This window comes from Filicampus tigris, chromosome 17 (assembly GCF_054856515.1).
Source record: "Filicampus tigris isolate MCC_2025a chromosome 17, RoL_Ftig_1.0, whole genome shotgun sequence".
Classification (NCBI taxonomy): domain Eukaryota; kingdom Metazoa; phylum Chordata; class Actinopteri; order Syngnathiformes; family Syngnathidae; genus Filicampus; species Filicampus tigris.
The window spans coordinates 7859792-7882047 of NC_141233.1; the positions used below are offsets into that span (position 1 = coordinate 7859792).

The window sequence follows — 22256 nt, forward strand, 5'->3', positions numbered from 1 at the left end:
AAGCAATTTTCTGCCTGTCTATCTCCATCAACCCACACAAGACCGGCACATATTCTAAAAGCTAACACCAAATATGTCACAGCTCTTTACTGGATTAACCCATGCGCCCTTATTTCACTTGAGAGTGTTTTATATAACAAACATTACCACTTATTAAGCACATTATGAGCCATAGTAGTCTGGCATAATTTATAATATGCAACAATATCAAGCCACCTGTAAATAAAAGGGGTCACTTGCAGTGACAATGTGATAGCTATGATAATTAGATTGGGGTTTCTCTCCTCCATTAGGAGCCTTATGTAATGTAATGTTTTGTTGTCATATACAATAGTTGACTCAGATTAAAGTGCAAATATGCAAGATTAGTGGGAGTTATTAAACAGTGGCAATAGGAAGTAGGTAATGCCTTTTTAGTGCAAGATACTATGAATGCATTACAAATGTATTATTTTTATAGTTATCTATAGATTAAAAAACAGCCTGGGTAAAACCTGCTTTGCAAGACTTTTTAGAGCCGCACCAAGGATCAATTTGGCACCAACTTTCATGTCCTAGTTGAAGTCGTAAGCCGCAAACAAGACCTGCTTCAGGGAGGTCAAAAGATATTTGCACAACTCAATAACTTAACAAAAAGTCCGGTGTTGTTTCAGATGCCCGCAAGAATGACACGGGGTCTCGAGCACTGACCTGAACCTCGATGCCATATCCCAGGTAGACGGTAATCAAGTAGTTGCACTCCATTGCAGTGTCAAGATGCTGCAGGATTTCAATGTTGCCCTCAGGGTCGGTGAAATTTAGGCCGCACGGCTCTGCGGGAGACAGCGAAAAGACGGGTGATTCCCTTTTCCTTCAGTCCACTGACTCTTACTGACAGCCCACCTGTGTCTCTGTGGCCGGGTAACCCTCAAACTATCTCTGCGGATTGCTTCTCCAGCTACAGCACGGACAAGCAGGACAAATCAGATTGTCTTTGACACATGAGCAACTCTGTTATTCCTAGTGTAGAGATGAATAGCTGTGCGCAGCATGGAAAATGAACAGAAGGGATGCAGAAATTTGCCGCATAATTTTCTTCCCCTCGGAGTTGCATGTGTCAAATCATAACAGGGAGATACTCCGAACTTGAATTTCCTCTGGGGTTTAGGTTATTGTGACGTGGCTCATACTTATTTCACAGTCATTTGAACACCCTTCTGTTTTCCACAAACCAATCTATGGAAGTAGTAGTCGAAGGAATTGGGAACATACTCACCAGCTGTTTGCACTGTGGTGATGGTTGTCGTTGTGATCACGGACGTTGACGTGCCACCCCCCTCGATTTGGGATGATGAAGTTAGTTTCAGGAGGAGCTCATAGGGATTGCTTTTGTCTTTCGGTGTTTTCTTGGCATGCCCCTTCTCCATCATCACTGTGGAGGGTGCAAGGCTCGCTTTGGCAGAAAAAGCCTTCCAAGTCTGAGGTTGATCTCGCTGCAATAATAAGGAAGCAGCTGGGGTATTGCCATTATTTGGTGGCACTTGTGTTGTGAGGGAGTGTGCGGTTGGCTCGAGCTTGTCTCCTTCCTTTTTTTCTTCAGAAGACTTCTGAAGGAGAGGCATCAGAGGTCTGGGCGTTGTCGGGGAGAATGTGGTAAGCGGCGAGGTGGCAGCTGCAGTTGCGGTAGAGGCCATGTCTGAGAAGGCTGGAGCGTCCTCGTGGGGAACTACTTGAGTGATGGGGTGCACTACATCTGAGGCAGACACAGAGCCCGGTCTGGTGGGATACGCTGCCATAGAGTCTTCGCTCCTGAAAAAGTGCTGGTCTCCCTCAAAGTCCCTCAAGAGAAGGTGCTCATGAAGCATCAAGCCTTTGAGGACCGGCCGGTGGTCTGGGCTGTTCATCGGCAATGCAGTGGTGACCCAGTGAACCTCACTTTCTGTGTCTGCTGTTGAGGGGTTTGTGATGTGACCCCTGTTCAAATCTAGAGTCCTCCCCCTGCCATCACTCTCATTTGGACCTAAAAGCAAAGGCAAGAATACCAATGTTTTTTTTAAGAAATATTCAAAGAACACATTTGCATCAAGATATACGCATCAGCTTACTGTATGCAGGTTGGCAGTAGCTGTTAGTTCAGTACAACGACATCATACCAGCACCATGAATCAAGTGGGACGTGACACAGTAAACAAAGGAACACAGCGGAGGACATTATGTTTGCTCTTTCTTTTTGTCATAGCTGGTATATTACAAAGAGACAAGCTTTGTCTGGGGGAAAAAAGGGAAGTTTTGCCTTCCTCCCACTCCATTCCCATTGTCCCATAGAAGTGTCGCATGGCTGTCAACCATGTAGTGTGACATTCAAACAGCCTTTCGGTTGCCACATAACTGTGTGACATGACGGGGAAATATTTTTGTGGTTTAGTTGCTCTACATTGCTGCATGCATCCGCCATTCATCCTAACGAAAAATGGCAATCGTTTAAGTTTTTCAATGCATCACAAACGTGAGTGCTGTTGAAAGAGGAACTGGGATTCATAAAACAAAAACACACCAGTGAGTTAAAAAAATATTTTGTAATTGTCACTGTTGTATAGCTTATCCAAGTCGTTAGTTAGTGTCTGATTTTCTAACTGATTAAAATCAATAACAGCAATGTTCAGGTGTGGGATGTGGTGCCAAATCAAAGTATAAGTAGTTTTCTTCATGGACTTAAAGTGCACTGGAATTTTCCTCCCTAACAATGACATTTTTTCCATTTAATGAAACGCAGTTTGAATTAAATAAGAAAATAACAACCAATCTCCAAATGATGCAGCCAATTAATGTTTAATTAAAACACTTTGATACATAAAGGGAGTTATTTCACAGGCGAAACGTAAACAACACAAGCCTGACAGGATTATTGTTGCAGATTTGACCTACATCTGTTAAAGTGACATCTGAAATCTGTGAACAGTGCAATCACTAAGTTAAGTGGCAGTTCGTGGCACATAATTAAATTGTGTGTCCACAAGTGTCTCCTCCCCCCGACAATGTTTGTCTGAGGAGTTCTGACAAATAGATTTTGGAGTTGCCAAACCCTGCAAATATTCATGCCTTAAGAATCTTTGACAGGCACAAACCTATAATTATTGAGATATTAAAAGGTTCTAAGTTTAAATGGGTCTAATAGCCACTTGTTATTCCACACCACGCGTTATAGTGGCAGAAATTCAATCTACTTCTTTTAAAATGAAGAGCAAATATAATGTGTTTAAAGTGAAGCTGTGAGTATTACAATTTCATGTGAAAATACAATAAATAACTATGGAGGTCACTTTAGCATCAGTACAGTTTTATACACGGTCGCATTGAAATTGCATTTGCTTTTCCAGCATGGGAGATTGTTGAATGTGTCTGCAACCAAGCAAGCAAATATTTGCTCTGGAAATATGACATTATTGATCTTTTGAAGGCTCGAAAAATAAACCTTGCATTTAAATGCCACACTGGACACATGACACACGACATCTCAGAGTCGCCCGCTGCTCCTCCGCATTGAGAGGAGCGAGATGAGGTGGTTAGGATGCCTCTCGATCAGCTCAGGGGTGCCCACACTTATTCAGCCTGTGAGCTACTTATAAAATAAGTCCAAATAATCTACCTAATTTATTTATTTATTCATTTTAAAATATACTTACCGGTAAATTCGCCATACTGTATGTACAACATATACAGTACTGGAGTACTTTGCATAACTGCAGTGAGGCATGCAACAGGCCTACGACAGGCAGCTATATCAATAGCATAAAACTTGGAGCACTGGCAGTGTGTTAACGCCATGAGAGCTACCGACACAATTCGCGAGCTACTGGTAGCTCACGATCTACTGAATGGGCACCCCTGCGGCTTAGCTAACACAAAATGGACCACTAGAAAGGCTCCGATCGCCAACAGAAATTTTAATATGAGCACGGTCGTATGACAGTGGAAACATTAGTGCTGAGAGCTCAGTAGTTTTATGTTAATCATTGCATTTGATTTGGGTTTTGAAGTAGAATTGAGTCATCCAGGCTGACTGAATTGCTACATGGTTGCTTGACAATGATGAGGAGAGATGAGGTGTGTTCTATCAAGGCTTACCAGCAAGTGTAAAGGCAGATCAACTTAAACAATTGGAGTACACAGTATACGGATCACCTCATGCAAAATTACAGCAAAATCCACAACAACTATGGAAAGACACTTCAGAATTGTCATTTGCTATGATGGTTATGGTTATTGTCCTGCTTCTTATCGTTGACTCCTCTCTGAGTCAAAATCTCTGTGTAGTAAGCTGTTGACCATCCAGCTGGCTCCCAGCAGACAGAATATTGAGTGGTGTGGAAAGATGGAGTAGGGAACTAGGTTAAAGCAGAGTTTCTCACACAAAGATCAATACAAAATCAATGTGTACAGGTCGGAGACACCACTGTGGTGATTACTGTGCTACCACAATGTTCTCCAAACTCTAATTGGATGTTTGCAGTACAAGTTTTGCTCAGGAAGAGTTGAAATCTTGTGTTCTTTTTTTCTTTTACTTTGAGTTCTTTTGTAATGTCAATGTTAATACATGAAAAAGACAAATTAGTCAACCTGAAGCCATGACTTTATGTCACTTAATGATCCTAGGAGCTAAGTTGTCTTCGGCTTTATGCCCCTGGCAGGGTCACCCATGTCAAACAAGTCCTAGGTGAGGGACCAGACAAAGCATGTCTCAAAAGACCCCTGTGATGATGAGAAAAGTGAGATTTTCACTTACCCGGATGCCGTTCTGACCCGGCAGACCCAAACATATTGTGAGGGCCTGCTGGGAATGTCTCCCACCTCCGGCAGTACTTCAATCACATTCCGGGGAAGCCCGGTAACATTGAGTCTGATTGGACCATGTTTCGCGCTTCCATTGCGGAGGTGGCCGACAGGAACCGTGGCCTTAAAATGGTCGGTGCGGTGCCTGTTGTGGCAACAATCTCTGAACCCTTTGGTGGACACCAGCAAAAAACTGAGATTGTGGTCCTCAGTCGGAAAAGGGAGGAATGCCCTCTCCAGGTCAGGGATGAGATCTTGCCCCAAGTTGAGAAGTTCAAGTATGTTGGTCTTGTTCACAAGTGAGGGGAGGGATGGAGTGGGAGATCATTGCTGTGTCTGCAGTGATGCAGACTCTGAATCTGCCTGTCGTGGTGAAGAAGGTGTTCAGTAGTGGTCACGAGCTGTAGGTCACGACCGAAAGATCCTGGTTACAAGCGGACAAAATTAGTTTTCTCCGTAGGGTGTCCGAGCTCTCCATTAGAGATTGGGTAAGACGCTCGGTCATCCGGGAGGGACTCAGAGTCCCCGGTGAGGTGTTCTGGTTATGTCTCCCCAGGAGGTAGCCTTGAGGACAAAACAGGACACGCTGGAGAGACTATATCTCCCGGCTGGCCTTGGAATGCCTTGGGATTCCCATGGAAGAGCTGGAAAAAGTAGCTCAGGAGAGGGAAGTGTTGGCTACGCTGCTAAAGCTGCAGCCCTCCGTCTCGCACCCGGATGATATGAAGAAAATATATGGATGAAAACTGTACCTGCATTAAATGAAGACAAAATTGAAGCAGATACAAATTTGCGCAATTGAGAAACATTTTTGCGGAATAAACTTGAAAAGCTTGGACTTTAGATGCTTGTAAAGATGTAAATTGTCAGTAAATATAATTAATGGGCAAATTTGAAACATTCTCTTGCCAAGATTTAGTCCCAGAATATTGCCCGACCTGAGAAGAGAAATAACAAGTTTCTGATTAACTTCTCTTAACCGTCAAAAATGCTTATGCCTATCGTAAACAGCAATGCTTCAATTAGTGACATGGGTGCAAGTTTTTAGCAGTACATTGGGCCTCATATATTAACATGTGTAGTGTTTTCAGCATTTAATCTTTCTAATTGAAAATGATTAAAATGTCCATTAATCCATCTTTTTTTTTTTTTTTTATAGCGCTTGTCCTCATGAGGGTCAAGGGTGAGCTGGTGCCTCTCCCAGCTGACATTTGGGTGAGAGGTTGGGTTCACCCTGGACTGTTTACCATGCAATCACGGGGTATGTTTAGCTGGTTATTACTTTGTATTACCCATTGTCTGTAACACATCTCTTCCCCCTTTTCCACTTCTGGCCATTTTGTCCAGTGCTAGCGATTAAACTATGTCCTTCTCTCCACTATGGCAATTTTTGGGTTAAAAACACTATTAAGAGGCAATTTATAAATAGGTTTTATTATACTATTTACTGATATTGCCTAATAACTGTTTTCACTATGATTCATCTGAATACGGGTCCTGGTGTTTCTTTTTAGGTTATTAATTTATTCATTATTTATTAGTTTGCCTAAATTAACTCACCTTCTCTGTACCGAACTTAATCTTGTGACTATGTTGTGTGTCTGGTATATTGACACTGAACATTTGTTGAATATAAAATATTTTTCTATTTGATAAGCAGCACAAATTTCCATTACAATTACAGTATGACTTGCAAACTGTGATTTTGGCAAAGACTACGGAGCTTGACTGTGATTCATAAGCACAGAAGGGCCCCTCTGTCACCCAGTTCAATCCATAGATGGAACATCTCACTCTACTGCCAGCCAATTTAAATTCATTGCACTTGAAGGACTCCAATCAAGTGTAGCTGTACTGTAATATGCTGGTTTAAGCATTGGCGTGTCAGAACAAGGTGATCTTCATGGGCTCTGTCAGCTTCACAAGATGGGCGTATCGCCATCATATTTAACGATCCAGTGATCAATGACTAAAAACCCCAAAGAGATGATTGATGTTTTCTTTTGGGGAACTTTGATGAAAAATACATGTTTTTAACTGCTCATCGTCCAGAATGTGACGCCACTGAAGCTCTGCATAAGTGCCGACGGTGTTGAGGATGATGTAAACTCACAGTTGTGCGCTCATTTACTGCAGTAGAGCTGCTATGGCTAAAAGTAGATCCCTGAGCTGAAACGCTAAAGAGGTTATGTGTGTAACTGCATTAAGTCACATGACACGGCGGTTTGTTAATTAGAGCGTATTCATAAATTAAAGGTGGTGACTGCCATGACAGAATGAGATTACTGTAATAGCACTGGTTAGTGTTCACATTCAGACTCGTGACACAACGATGGAATTTACTGTCCATGGGGGAATTTAGGTGTGAAAGGAAGATTCTCATTTAGAATTCATTTTTACTTTTAGTGGGTCTCATGGGTAGATATAGGATTTAAAAAGTGTGATAAGAGTTAAGTTTTTATAAGACAGTTACGGCACAGTGGTGCCCAGGAAATGGAAAAATGAAAACGATTAGGTTTAGGTCTCTCTGATGTCTGGTGATTTGGTTAGTTGAGATTACTTTTACAAACAAAGTCTTATATTAGACAAGGAAAATATGCCATCTATCCTCGCCTTGTAATGCATGCAACAATGTACAGCTGAAGAAGGGGGGGGGGGTATATGGGGGTTAGCGGGACTCTTTCAATGATTAAAGTGAGTATAGTGAATAAATCTAAAATAAAGCTAAGCATTATTTTCTGTTCAACCTCTGCTCTTTTTAGCAACACTAGCGTCTGTGCTTCTGCACAACAACATACAGAGGGTAAACAAGGGTAAACAAACATAAATATGCTTGTTTAACCCTACTCCACTTAAGATGGTATCACCACAGCTCTATTGGGATTGAAAAAATATTGAAATCAAGGTCTTTGCATTTGACACACATAACATGTTTGGCAGGGGTAAAAATGAAGCGGCATAAGCCACAAAAATAGATTGAAAGTGCTACATTTTGTGATAACTAAACCATTTAGGGTCCTGGACTATTGCTTTTATTAGATAACACGTTGGAAGGATGATTAGCTATTAACTGAGGCCTTCCTGTTTTGTACCCATATTCCAAAAACATGTTATTGCGTTTCAAGGCTCTAAATTGCCCATAAATGTGAATGCTAGTGCAATTGGTTGTTTGTCTATATCTGCAACTGAATGGCGTCCAGTCCAGTGTGTACTTTGCCGTTTACGCAGCTATAACATTATTGGACTGTATTAAATTTAAAAAAAACAAAAAAAAAACATATGTGTACTCCTGTAATTACCTTATCACGAAAATAAAATAGTTATCTTAATTATAAGTGCCATCAATATCGGAAGGACATGATGTGACTTTGTTCGGATACATCTCTGTATCCATGACAATCTATCTGGCTGTCTTTGCCAACTGCAACGACAGAGCAGTCACCAGAGACTCCTCCTTAAAATGGCAAGAGACAAGCTTCTCTCTTCAGTTGCATATCAATGGAGTCATCAGAGAACACTCAGTGCATGGAGAGCGCATTAATAAGATGGGACAAGCCACACTTGAGGCGGGCTGCTGATTGACATCAATCTCCTTTACATCCAGGGGCTTTATTTCCTTATTTTTACACAGAGCCTCTAGACAAGCAAATCAATCGACAGCTTCCATTGGGCTCACAAGCGCATCTTTCAGAACTGGCAGCGTGACTTCCTGGATCCTCAGTGGAGGTTTGCATCAGGAAATGAAAATGTCCTCGCTTTGACATGTACTCCATACCTGTAGCATTTGTTTGGACTACAGTGATAAAGAAAGACGACAGGACATAATGAGCTGAATCTGATAAATGATTCCATTAGTCGACTTAATGAATTGATAATTTAATTAGGCTTCTGGGTGTCACAGGTGCACGGAAGTGGAAATAAATAAAGTGTCGGGAGGAAAATGTACAAAATTCAATTAAGTGAGTGCTGGCTGGGAAAACCAAACCATCATTTTATTTATTTATTTATTTATTTAATCATTTAAAATAAAGAATAACTGACTTTTAACGGAATTGCAAAGGGACGGATATTTAGAGTGTGGCTCAGCCTAGGTGACCTTGCATAATCTGATTTTAAAAGCATCGTATTGATTCATTTTCAATATATCAGGTTGGTGATTTGTGAAAATATAAGCATAATAAGATGGACTCTTTTCCTCCTTTTGCCCTTTGACTTCATTGAGCGGGAGCGTAACGTTCCGCTGTCATTTATTGCGTTCCGGTTCAATGAGCTTCGTCCTTCAGGCTCCAAACAAACTATGTCTTAATAGAAGCTCATAAGGCCTGACCTTTTACCCGAAGCGGAACAAAAGCAGATCTACATGCCACCCCTATTTGCATGAGAGACACCGTAGAGCAACAACATGTAAATGGGCCATCCAGCATGCACGCTTTAGTAAGGAAGCTTCAATGTAGGTTTGAATGATGTTGAATTGGGAAAATTGCAATTCCATTCAATTTCTTTCACGCATATTTGGCTTATCTTTATCAAGCACAAGTGAGTCACTGAGAGTACATCGTGTTGCTTCGTGTTAGTAACCCACGTCTTCCCTAGAAGAGTCATTCTTGTAATTCAATTTACCAATGCTCCGCATCTGAGAATATACTGGGAGAAAATGTCTCTTACACACTTCATTTCCTTCCATTATTGTAATTTATCTTTTCATTTTCTTCTCATTTACTCCATGCTGGAGTCAATTAAGAAGAGAGCTTGGGGTGAAACAGGACCCACAACTTTAAAATGGATTACTGTAATGTGATACATTTAAAATGCTATATGCATATTTAACATTTTTTATGCAAAATCGGCATCATTTCTTGCATTGCTCCATTGTAGGGTATTTACGGATATAAAAAAAATCCAAGGTATGCTTTGTTGGCATCATGTATGATGCTAACATTTCAACATGTTCAGCTAACTGCAAAACACACACACACACACACACACACACACACACACACACACACACACAAACTCATTCAGTTATTTTATAAAACTATCACCGAGATGTGACATAAAATCAACCGGGTTCTCTCAGTGAAATGAATAAAATTCCTTTGTTTAAAAATACAGAGTGGGAGTGAAAGTAAGAGGGAGAGAGGGAAAAATTGACCCGCCATCTTGCGAAAGGCTTTGCTTGACAAGAAAAGGATGTAGGAAGTCATGAGCTGATGATATGATTTTCCTAATGAAAAGACCCCACATTGACAGTAATACAATATTGAATACTGTAGCTTCAGCCCTCTACATATTGGTATAACTGTTGCGACAATATTCCACACCACAGGACATTTTAAAGTACTCAAGGACTCTCTGCATCATTGCACATCTGTTGTTGTCTCATAATTACTGCACTACTGGTCACTTTAAATTGGTGCCACGATTCTCTTCATCATCTGCATAACTGTCATTGTGTTGTAATTAGTGTTCTACTGGTCACTTTATTTTTGCTTGATGACTTTCCGCATCTTTTGCAAAGCTGTCATTGTTTGGTATAACAGCACTAATGGTACCCCTACATTATGTACAGACTCGCTGTACTTATGTGTTACGTCCTAAATGTTTTTTGTTATAGTTGCTGGTTACTGCAGTACTCGTGTATACCACCAGAGATTATGTATATATTTTTACATACTTGGTTTAAAAAAAAAAGATAACTCTAAAGGCCTAGATAGACCAAACCGATGTCGGAGGTCGTGAAGCGTCGTGGCGCCTGAATGCGCCGTCTGATTGGTGTAGCGGCCACCTTCGTAGTGTCGCAACTCGTCAGTAAGCGTCTGGGGGGCGTTTACGCATGTTGAATCGGCGTCACCAGTCGTGACATTTGGTCACTCTGATTGGCTGTTAGCTAGCAAATCAGCGCTCGGAGCACCAACGGGAAGTAACAAATGCGGATAAACAGTGATAAACAAATACCGTGTCAAGAACTTTGCGTGGGAGTTCATCCTGAACGAAGAATACAGCTGAATGCCATTGTTTACGTTTTTATAATCCGCCCCCGGCCAACAGCTTTCCGGTTGGATTTTTCTAACAATGAGAAATAGTGATACTGCCGCCAATGGTATGGAAGGATATTACATCTTATGCATGCGCAAAAGGTACTTTAATGGTCAGCGTCGCTGTCTGACGTTGCAGTGTATTATTCCAGCGTGACGTGCCGACAGCTGGCCGGACGCCACGGGGGTAAGCGTCTGTCAATGTCACTCTAGGCATTAACTCTGTTAATTCTGATAAATCTGGAGCGGGGTGGTGCATTCAAATGATAAATATGTGGGTACAGACTTTCCAAAATTCAATCTTCAGCATCTGAATGTATAGTAGATGGGGAATCAGTAAAATAGATCGTTATGGGGATTGTGAATGCTGTATATGGCACCATTCATGAGCTAATTTTAGTGCTTCTATCTAACAAATCAAAAGGAAATCAGACCCAAATGAGCTGGATTATTTGCTCACACAGTTGTTCACAACGTCGGGAAGCTTGCCCCGTCCTTGCTTGTGTACAACTGAGCCTTTCGAGGATGTTCCGTATTATACTCTATAATGATACGCACTTGAGTCAAATGACCCTGTTCACCTGTGGAATGTTCCAAATGAACCAACACAACACTTTGCCTCTGTTTGAAAGACATTCCTGCAAAACATACTCTAGTACTAGTCTTCGAACTATAAACAAAGAAGACACGATGGGGTGATGAAACAGAGATGGATTTTAGGGCAGACATTTATATATGCTGACTGTTTGTAATTTTGAAATGGATTTTGTTTGTTTTGGCAGCGGGGTGTCAGAGAGCAGATCCAGGTGAGTGCCTGTGTGCACAGGTTTGAAAATATAAACCCTGTAAAACCAGAACACAAGCTGCCTAGGGAGGCACGGGGATACAAATAATAACGCTGACAGTGATGTATGACGCTGCTCCCTGTGGCACTCTGAAGCATACATGGCTTTTTTAGAGCAGAGAAGGCACCATAGTCTTGATTAAAACATGTATTTTCCCCATGCCTGGTCAAGTCAAAGGAGTCTTCTATTCTTTTTGTAGATAGATACATTGATTGATGAAACAGACTCATCCCCGTTGTTGGAATTCTGCGCCAACAGCAAAAGAAAAGATTATCTACACATTAAATATTTATGCTTATATTTGTGGAAAATGCATGATAATTAATTAATGATACTAACAATAATAATGAAGGTTCAACTCTTGAGATATAAACTGTATAAATCCCAAATTGTGGAACTAAGCTACACAGTGAAAGTCAAATGCTTTCAAAGCAAAAGAGTATTTTTGTAAGCTCTGTCTTTTTGTGTAAACAAGCCATGTGATGTATTTGTCCCTTCGGAGTCACTTGTGTAGATCAAGCTGATTCCAAAAACTGCAACTGAAGCTCATGAGGACAATAAACTGCATAGAGCTTAATCACGTACAGCCGGCAAATGCGTTTTTAACATACAAAATGAGCTATAGTACCAAATTCATCAAATTCCATCAATGGGCCAGCAAAATAACTTTACATCATGGATGGACGTGCAGATTATGCTATGCAGATGTACTGTAATTTCCCTCTGAGATAAACTAAAAGTAAAATATCAACATCAAATCGCATTCAGGAGATGAACAACACGACAGTGAGATACTCTTGTTCATCTTTTACCTTTTTTTGCATCCCAACATTCCCGCTCGAGTTCTGTATAGACAGCAGGTGGTCAAAACACCCACAACAACACTCAGTCTTGTAATCAGTGCTCAAGACTTCAAACCCAATATTCACATCTGCATTTGATACTTTCAGACAAGCAAGTGGTTTATTTCAGCATCTTTTCTCTTGATGTGTCATTCGTATTCCTGTATCACTCTTAAAAAATGGGTTACTAAACTCTGAATTGGGTGGGGGCCATTGATGGTCTGTAAAGGTACATCAATGCTGTAGCAGATTTCAAAAGGAAAACTACATTTCTTACATGACCAATCCTGACAAAAAAGCAACATTCCGGCCGTGCGCTAACATTGGCCATCCTTGCCGCACAGTCAAACACGGGCTTTGTTGTTGTTGCTCTGCCTACAGTAAAAGTTGCAAAAGTAGCACAAACTAAATTTCTTCCCTAAGTTTACGTAATGCAATTTATACATTACGATGTTAAGTTATGATAATTAAAAAGCTTATCAGCATTTATCATCTTGCTTCTGGCTGGTTCCACAAACATGACCCAAAAACTTCTGTTTTCAAAGTAATGCGGCCTGACAGCGGCAGTATCATGCATGAAGCGAGGCTGAATAATTCAATGTGTTTTTAAAAAGGACAAAAGACTAAGGGAGAGTGACAACTTGTCAGCGGGTGATAAACTGCGGAATGAATAAGCGATGAAGAAACTCTGCCATCAGATGTTGGTAACCCTGCATCATCCACACCTTAAAGCAAGTGTTTTATCGGCGAAAGAGCACACCTATGGGTGTAAACAAATCCACAGCAAAAAACAGGTGCTGCACGGGAATGAAGACATAAGAGTGAGCAAGTTCCAAATGGGGTCACAGAGATAGGTGAGGTAAAAAGGATGTTTAATGGTCACTAACCTTGGCTGCTCATGCCTTTGGCCGCTATGTGACTCACTCTGGCTCCTGTCAAAGTGAACTCTGACCATGTGTGTCCAAAATGGCAGCCACGCTGAAGGGGAGTTACACGGGCGAGTGAGAGGGTGCAAAGCATAACCAGGAGCAACCAGCAGCCACATTCTGCTATGATTTGACAGTTTATGGTCAGTGCATTTATCACAAATGTCAGCCTTTATCACTGCTCGCCTCTATCACATGTAGGGTGTGCATACAGAATGTGAGCTACGTGGCACAGGAATGGATAAAGTTGTCAAGCCTTTTTACGTTGCATCTTGATACAGTACAGCCAACACTGCATGTACGAGTGCAAACGAAAAGTACTTATAAAGGTAGGTTATGGAAGATTTACCGTTCTCAAACACCTACTAAATTCACATTTTTGGAAAGCGTGTACTGTTCCATTTCAATTCGATTCAAATATCATCCATCTACATAAAACGGTTTTACAGTTGCATGCTGCAACGCTTGTCTAGTTAAACCGAGTGGAAATGTCTTTAAAGTACAAGGACGCAAGAAATGAAAACAAATCCAATATAACTCCTTTGCTGTTGTATTAACGGCTAAAAAAGAAAAGTTCAGTGCCTGACAGGCTCAATCTTTCAATCACGCCTACACTGATTTGTTTTTCCATAAACCATTTGGGGCTTGTGATTCATATTTAATAAATGCAAATTCGCAGATAGGGAATATGTTTGTCCTGTGACCTTAGGATTGAAAGGATTTTCCATACTGGGTGTAGCTGGGGTGGGGTGGGGAGTTGAATAGTGAAAAAAGAAAGATTAAGTTGACTGTGCGTATAATCAAATCTGCAGCTCCCTTCAAAAATGAATTGTGGCTATGAAGCGCCGCTACTCTCTTGATAATGTCCTCTGCAAAACCAGAGAGGGAAACCAAATTATGACACTGACCATCTTCAAGTAATAAGTAAGGAGTCAAATCAAAGAATTGAATCATGAGCTTCTTTTCAAACTGTTTTCTGTATTGAATGAATGAAGTATATCATTATACCATACTATTATAAGTATACTGTATTGTTTTGACGAATATCAGCATCGGCCTTTTTTCAAAATCTGATGGTCAATCCATCCATCCATTATCCATTCTGCTTATCCTCACAAGGGTCACGGGCGTGCTGGAGCCTATTCCAGCTGTTTTCGGGCAGTAGGCGGGGTACACCCTAAACTGGTTGCCAGCCAATCGCAGAGACACAAAGACAAACAAACATTTGCACTCACAATCACACCTAGGGGCAATTTAGAGTGTCCAATTAACGTACCGTGCATGTTTTTGGAATGTGAGAGGAAACCAGAGTACCCACAGAAAACCCACACAGGAACGGGGAGAACATGCAAACTCCACACAGAAAGGCCGGAGCCAGAATCGACCCACGAACTGTGAGGCGGACATGCTAACCAGTCGACCCTGTTGGCAAACATGAATAATAAGAATAATATTATTAATAAATCACCATTATGTAAATCTAAAAATAGTGTTCATTAAACATATGCTTAAAGATGTTTCGACAAAGTTAAGAGTTTTGATTTTGGGGGGATTTTGACGTCAATATTTTCCTTTTTGCTGAAAATAAATGTCGGCTCCAAATATCGGTTATCGGCCTCCTAGACTAGTAATAATCAGTTATCTGCTCAGAAAAAATATATCAGTCTATCTCTATGTGTCACAATATGTTTCTTTTTTTTTTTTTGTACATACTTTGCCTTTGACACACTCTGTGTTGCAGTTCAACATGACTATTGAATGTCTCAAGCAAAAATAAGCTATTTACCGTGGAGTAACTAATTGCTTACACGAGCAAAGTTAATCGCAAAAATATGTACGTTTTTGAATTGATCTGATATAAAGGGTGGGGGGGGGATCCATGTCAGAGTGATTCAGGGTTAAGCGGTCTGTAGCTCCGTGGAAAATATAACTCTGCTCTAATCCTTTAAATCTTGGAATATACCAGCTCAGGGGACAAGGGGAAAAAACACAAGAGCCAGCATAAACGGAAAGTGAGCCGCTGTCATACATATCATTTCATTGTTAATGTTTGAGTAGTTTAGTCTCCTGTGTAAAGAGCTTTCCCATTTGGTTACTCGATATTTGTTTGACAGAATCGCATGAAATGCATGTAATTACAACCACCATTTAAATCCTCTGTTGACTTTAGTTATTAAATATGCTGGCAACATTTAAAGTCCGAAGCATTTTTTGCATGACCCCCAATTTGATTGCAATATTCATGCGTACATAAAAACATGTAGTGTTTGTATTTAATAACAAGTGATTTGCAGTCAAGTGTTTAAAAAGCCCTGAAGAGGCTCATATTTTTGTGCCTTAAATACTTAAAACATCATCTATCAACACAACAAAGCCACCAAGCATCGTCCCTCGACTCCCACGACCTGTCAGCTTGTTTCTGCAGGGAGAGTGGGGTGAGTAGGGCTTGTGGGGAGGTGATAGGGGGTTGAGTAAGCAAAGCAGCCCAACACATCAGAGCGTCAGTGCTGCAAGCACTGCCAACCACAAGGTTGAAAGGACAGCGACCTTTACGCACAGCTGTTCAGAGAGGTTGTGTAGAGTAGAACGTGATGTCAATTCAGCCAGTATGGTAGCAGCAGATAATCGTGGTTACACCCAAGATAAACAAGAGCAAAATGGCAAATGGGATAATGGATCCGATTATTATGCAATATAAAATTTGCAGTGATAAAATCAAATGGCAATTACAGCCAGTAGAGAGGAGACAACACGTAGCAAATGACTGAATTGAGACTTTTTTACTCCCTTACATTTATATCAATGTTTCAATATCACATTGGCACTTTGACATACATGTTTGAATCATCCTGTGACTAAGCACGTAAATGAATTTACTCTTTTATTAAATTCCTTCATTGTCAGACTAGTAAAAGTTAACGAATTGTATTTAATGAGTAGAAATCATTTTTAAACAGCACAGTGGCAAATCTTACAGAGACCAGGCTTGATGTGGTGGGGAAGGTTTTTTTTTATGTCCACGATATAGATAGGCTATAACGTGCACAAAATGCTAATTTGAGGCCTCTGGGGCTCCGTTGCTGGATTTCCTCTGGAGCTTCTTCTTCCCTTTCTTTTTATTGAGCATATCCTGTGACATTTGAAGGTTGTCCACCTCACACTTTCCATCCAGGACATAACATTGCTTCTCTGCCCTCAATTACTTTGTGATCATATAGATTTTCTTTTGTGAACTGTAAAATGAGAAACTCAAGAATGAAAAAAATAAAAAATAAATAAGACAATATTTTCCCTATTTTGTTTTCAGAACAGACTCTTGTGGAATACAAGGATTTCCTTTGGCATTTCCCTAAGCCAGAAGCCAACTGTTCACTGAAGTACAGTTAAGTTCTCTGCCGGCCTGCGTCCACCACACTCATTAAGTAGCATCGCTGATGGCTGACATTCTGATTCAAGCAGTGCAAATGCATGGGACACATTTTCTACTTTTGCTCTTTCCGCAATAATTAGAGTAATTATCATCCATAAGTGCTTATCATCCAAAGAGTCGTTTTTGCTATGTGACATGCTGTACAAAACAATGCAGCAGAGTCATGACCTTGCAACAGGCATGTAACACGCTCCCTCTTATCAGGTGGCACTTTGTCAGCATGTGCAGTCCAATAGCATCTGAACACAGATAAAGCAAATTATCTCTGTACATCTCATGGCTGAGGACAGAAAGTTTAGGTCATGTTGCTCTTACAGTAGGAAAATAACCGATGAGATGATTACCCTGCAACGCTATAAAGACCAGCAAAGACATTGTTTATGGCTCGCAAAAGGTCACCTGGGCCATAAACAAAATTGGTTGCAGACAGAGCACCGGGGTAATAAAATGACTGAAAGGATGACATTTCAGGCAATGAGTGACAAAAATAGGGAAATCCTAAATAAAATTGAGTGACGCACTGACATTACACAGTCTGAATATGGCACACTGGTCAATCTTTAAACTGTACTGAAGTGATTATCTTTTTGGGGAGCTATTTCAAAAGGATTCTGTGCTGCAGTGCCCTGAGTTGAAAGTACTGCTTTGTGAGTTGTCACGATATAAAAGAACTATTCAACACGGCTAATGGTAATAATGTTCACCTTTCTGCCTTGAAAGTCTTTTCTCATATAAGAATTTAGTCAGATTTCATACAGAAGTCATTTAAATTTTACCAAAAGCAGAACTGGAGGTTATTTATTCTTTTTTTAATGTTTTATTATTTACAGTATTATAGTTTTTTGGTATTATCTGTGAAGCTTTAACTAAAATTAGAAACAACTTTTTTTCTCTTGTGGCCTCCTACTTCAACAACTGCATCAGATTAAAGGTTGGAAAATCGAAATCATTTTGCGCAACATCTGAGGCATCGACTACCATGTCGTTGTAGTGCACTGCATTTTATTTTTGTAATGTAAGATTCTAGCTACAAACTTATTTAATGTTTTGTTTTTCATCATATTTAATTAGCATAGGACAAACTTGCACAATATACAACAGAGAAATCTGCCCACCATAAATCTCATCCTGTGTTATATATAATTGATAGAGTATTTACTCTGTTGTCAGACTAAGATGTATAGCTGTAATAAAAGATCCTGCAACAGTCCTTTATAGATTTCTAGAATTAAATATCAAAATGAAAGTATCGTTCTTCCTCAGGGAAAACGGGGACAATGACAGATCGATGGAGGTCATTCATAGGTCCCTCAGGTATTACTTGAGAAAGAAATAGCAACTCAGAATGGACAAAGTAGACACCGCGCTTCTTTTGCATACTGCTGATGCTGCAGCAAGATGTGCAATGGTTTTTCATTCTGTCTGTGATTGAATGCAATTGTCAAGATATGAGCAGCGGAGTCATAAAATGCACGCGTGCCAGTAAGGCAATCTCAGACAGGCATATTTGTCTTTTAAAAAAGTAATAATTTTAGACGGATGCCCTTATGCTGCACTGTAGGACTTAATCAATACAGACAAAATTAATAATGCAGCAAAAATTAATAGTTGATTGATTAGGATTGCATAACTAGAACGGTCATTTAGAATTATTTTTAGAGAGCTGCGAAACATGGGACACAAAGCATTTAGCTTTTGTTCTAAATTTCCAGTTCAGGCCAGTCCCGTATGTCTATCATTGAACATGTCAGCTAATATTTCTCTAGGAGGCTATTTGTACTCAGCTTACAAGCGTTCAAGTGTGGAGAGATACTGCTTTCAGTCCTGAAATTGCTGAAACTATAATTGATTAAACCTTTTGAGAGGGACAAAAGGACAACAAAGGAGAGTGACAGTCAAACAGACAGCAAGTGATGCTTAGAGGCGACGGCAGGGAAAACTCTGGCCATCCGGCAGAATTTTAATTACTGCACGCGGCAGCACTTCTCACAGACTAATCTCCTCCACAGTAGGATTTATGGGCACTACTGATGCTGACAAAGTGATCGCTTGAGGAGAGATAAAACATTACAAAATAAAGCATGAAACTGGATATGGGTAACACTGACTCCTGCAGCAAGGTTGTTTTAATGTTTATTACGCTTAACTGAATTGCTTATCCACATATTGCTATTATATTATATCATTGTGTGCGTGTGTGTGTGTGTGTGTGTGTGTGTGTGTGTGTGTGCGCGTGTGTGTGTGTGTGTGTGTGTGTTTTAACTACCGTATTTTGGATTAAAAGATGCACTTATCTTACTTTTCTGGCAATTCTCGAAAAACAAATGTACGTGTATTTTATCTAAAATATTGCACAGTAACAAAGATAAAATTGTTCTTTAAAATGTACTTTATAAGAGGCTCCGGTTTAATTGAAAATAAAGCGCCCGGCAAAGTGGTGACAAATGGCAGGCAATTGGCATGCTTTAAAATGGTTTTATACTGCCTGTGGGGAACATGGATGGGGGTTGAAGAGCACATCTTCATTGGGGAAGTGTTTTCATGCAACTTTCCAAGATGCCGTTATAGTAGATGTATAATGACTGACTTCATCCTGTTTTTTTGTTTTTTTCGGGGTTTTTTTTAAAGCGGGGGCGAAACAGAGCTTCATCCACCTGCCAGAAGTGGTCGAATAACTGTTGAACCGAGTTAAAACTTATTTTATTAGCAGTAATATGAAAAGAAGAAGCATTATTTTTTGAGTGGAGCTCAAAATAATGATCTAAGAGAAGAATTCATCTTGTGTGTATGTGTCTACTTATAAAGGTGCATGTGAATCCAGGGTTGAGATTCAACAAATGTTGAAATGTTATTTCATTTCTCAGTTGATAACAAATGACAAAATTCAGGCATATGCAGAGGATCTCTGTTAAATTGCACAATGTCACACTGACATGGTACTAAAACCTTGAGCAATGTTGTCAGTGTTGTTCAATATGAACCCAAACGACTAGTGTTTATCTATGATCATTCTTATCCCTAAGAAGTGCAAAACAGTTTTGCAATGTTTTTATTTTATTTTCGCTTCTCAGACAGAAATCGCTATCCCACTAGAAGTAAATTTCCTGCACAGTAAAAGTTATTGTCATCTGTAAAGAAAAAAAGAAAAGGATCCATGTGAGAAGCAGAAATGATGGATTCCCCTCCGCTGTGTAATTTCCAAGACCTGCAGTCAGGACATCCGCTTCACCCCTGTTTTCACTTCTTGACATTTCTATTATTGAGAGGCAGCAACTCTAAGATAGTCTGCCTCTGCAGCCGCACAATATCCTCTCGGACTTAATCCTGCTGGCATTTCACTAGCCTTCTCTTCGTCCTCACACACCAAAATATTTGATTTCTAATCCATTTTGGATTGGATTATGACATTGTGCCCGCTTGAAAATGGTGGTCTCACTAGTAGTTGTCATCCATGTCTTTTTTTTTTTGTAACCCTTAAATGGATTAAAAAGGGTTGCTTTGCTTGTAGGGTGTGAACAGGCACTGATAAGAAATCTGCTCGGAAACTTCCAAATCATCTACGCTAGTTGCTCTCACACTCCTTTTTTTTCCCGCGGTCACGCCCCATCAGACTTGCTTAGACGATCAAGGGCATTAATTGAATTGCAGTAGGGTTTGCCCCGCCTCTAAAGAGTCACAGCCAGTCGGCGTTGCTTTTAATTTCACACTCCAAAGTCAATTTCACAGCTCACCATTCTCATATGTTTACATGCAAAGGATCTCATCTCTGTTATTAGTGACAACTTCTGGCTATACCTCACAATGAAAACATGCCCACAACTTTACAGGGTGAGAGGAAATTTCTTGTCTATAGTCATCTTAATCGCTTTTGTATCTTATTTAAAAACCCCTTATTCTAAGGAGAACAGTCTAAATAATGTGAGGACAAGCCCTTTATTTTATAAGACGAGCAGCAGAGGAATATTGTTGAGCTGAGCAATTAAAGGAACTCACATTGTATTGCATTATCTTACACTCTACATATACATTTTATCACCTTAAACGAAAGTAGATGGGCTGAAACTAAACTCTCAACGTGTGAATAATGCCGTAACTAAGATCCGTGCTATAAATATATCCTTTTTATCCTTTTCAGCTTTCTTCAATGACTTGATTTCTGGCTACAGGGAGTTCTGCTGCCAGTTTAACAAATGGGAATGAACAGAATCATTACTGGAAAAATCCAAATATATAGTTGCGTGATCATAATAAAAGACCAAAGCCCCTCTGGTGGTGCGTCTGCCTAAGAATAGAAACAAAAACATCTGCTCACAAATCTTGTGAACTAAACAATGAAAGGAATCCAAGCACTAATAAAGTGTGCCACACTTAACCAATCCACTGCATTTTACAACCGGGGAACCTGGATTAATATTTCCTGGAACTGTGTTGTATTTGCATGTAGGAAGACCTTGTTTAGTTCCTCTTGAAAGTATTTCATTTATCATGTTGCACCAGGCCAATCATGGAAGGGAGGTTCTTCTAATTCAATTTACAATGAAAGTATGGAAAAAAAACAAGAGTAGAAGAGAAACACATACCGTATGTTTGAATGGACTACTATGTTGACAAAGACGTCTTAAAAAATGATTTTCTGGTCACCACCCAAGCCCAAGTTGTCAGCATGAACACACGATTTAGCTGTTGCACAGGAAGCAAAGACGCCATAACAGGGTTGGAAATTGCTTAAGGCAGGGGTCTTCAATCCTGTTCCTCGAGGACCGCTGTGGTGCTGTTTTCCATCTCCCCCTGCTGCAACACAGGGGGAGATGGAAAACAGCAGATAATCAGCAAGGTCTGCAGAAGCTGAATAACGATCCTGATCATTTGAATTAGGTGTGTTGCAGGAGGGAGAGACGGTGTTTCATTGGTGTTTCTTGCCTGGAGCCCTCAGGGGCTCTAGAAACACTTGCACTGCCAAGTTGCCAAGAGCACTAACAGCGATTTCATCATTCAGTGAGAGGTTTGGCGACATCCAGAAATTAGCAACTAGAAGTAGGACAGGTTGTTGTGGTTTGTGTCTTCCAAGTCAATGTCAAAAAAGTTGTTGTAAATCTTAATCAGTGAACCAGTCGGGGTTCTCACACTAAAAGTGGTCTTCTGTACTGCTGTGTGTGAGTGTGTCATTGCGCACGTGACTCAATCATTAAACTCGTATCCAATTTTAGGAGAGACCAGAGCATCGAGACTGAAGATGCATCTGTAGAAATCCAATCTGAATCACATTTCAAACTACCTCCACAGATGGTTTAGCTCAGTCTATAGTAAAAAAAAAAAAAAAACGTCTCGTGGGATTTTTGCTGTTCAGACTTCAAGCAAGCTGGATATGG

At 40.3% G+C, this 22256-nt stretch overlaps 1 protein-coding gene across 3 annotated transcripts in view; it reads right to left on the bottom strand.

Annotated features, from left to right (window-relative positions):
• The window catches only part of sez6a (seizure related 6 homolog a), an 80977-nt gene that overhangs the window by 34665 nt on the left and 24056 nt on the right, over positions 1–22256 (bottom strand). For all 3 annotated transcript variants that reach the window (XR_015081885.1, XM_086012798.1, XM_086012797.1), the window contains exons 2-3: positions 1256–1999; positions 691–812 (exon numbers count right to left, since the gene is read on the bottom strand). Coding sequence is in view for 2 of the 3 variants with exons in the window: in XM_086012798.1 (XP_085868924.1) it covers positions 691–812; positions 1256–1999 (866 nt within the window). In the remaining variant the exon portion in view is untranslated. The remainder of the gene's footprint in view (positions 1–690; positions 813–1255; positions 2000–22256) is intronic.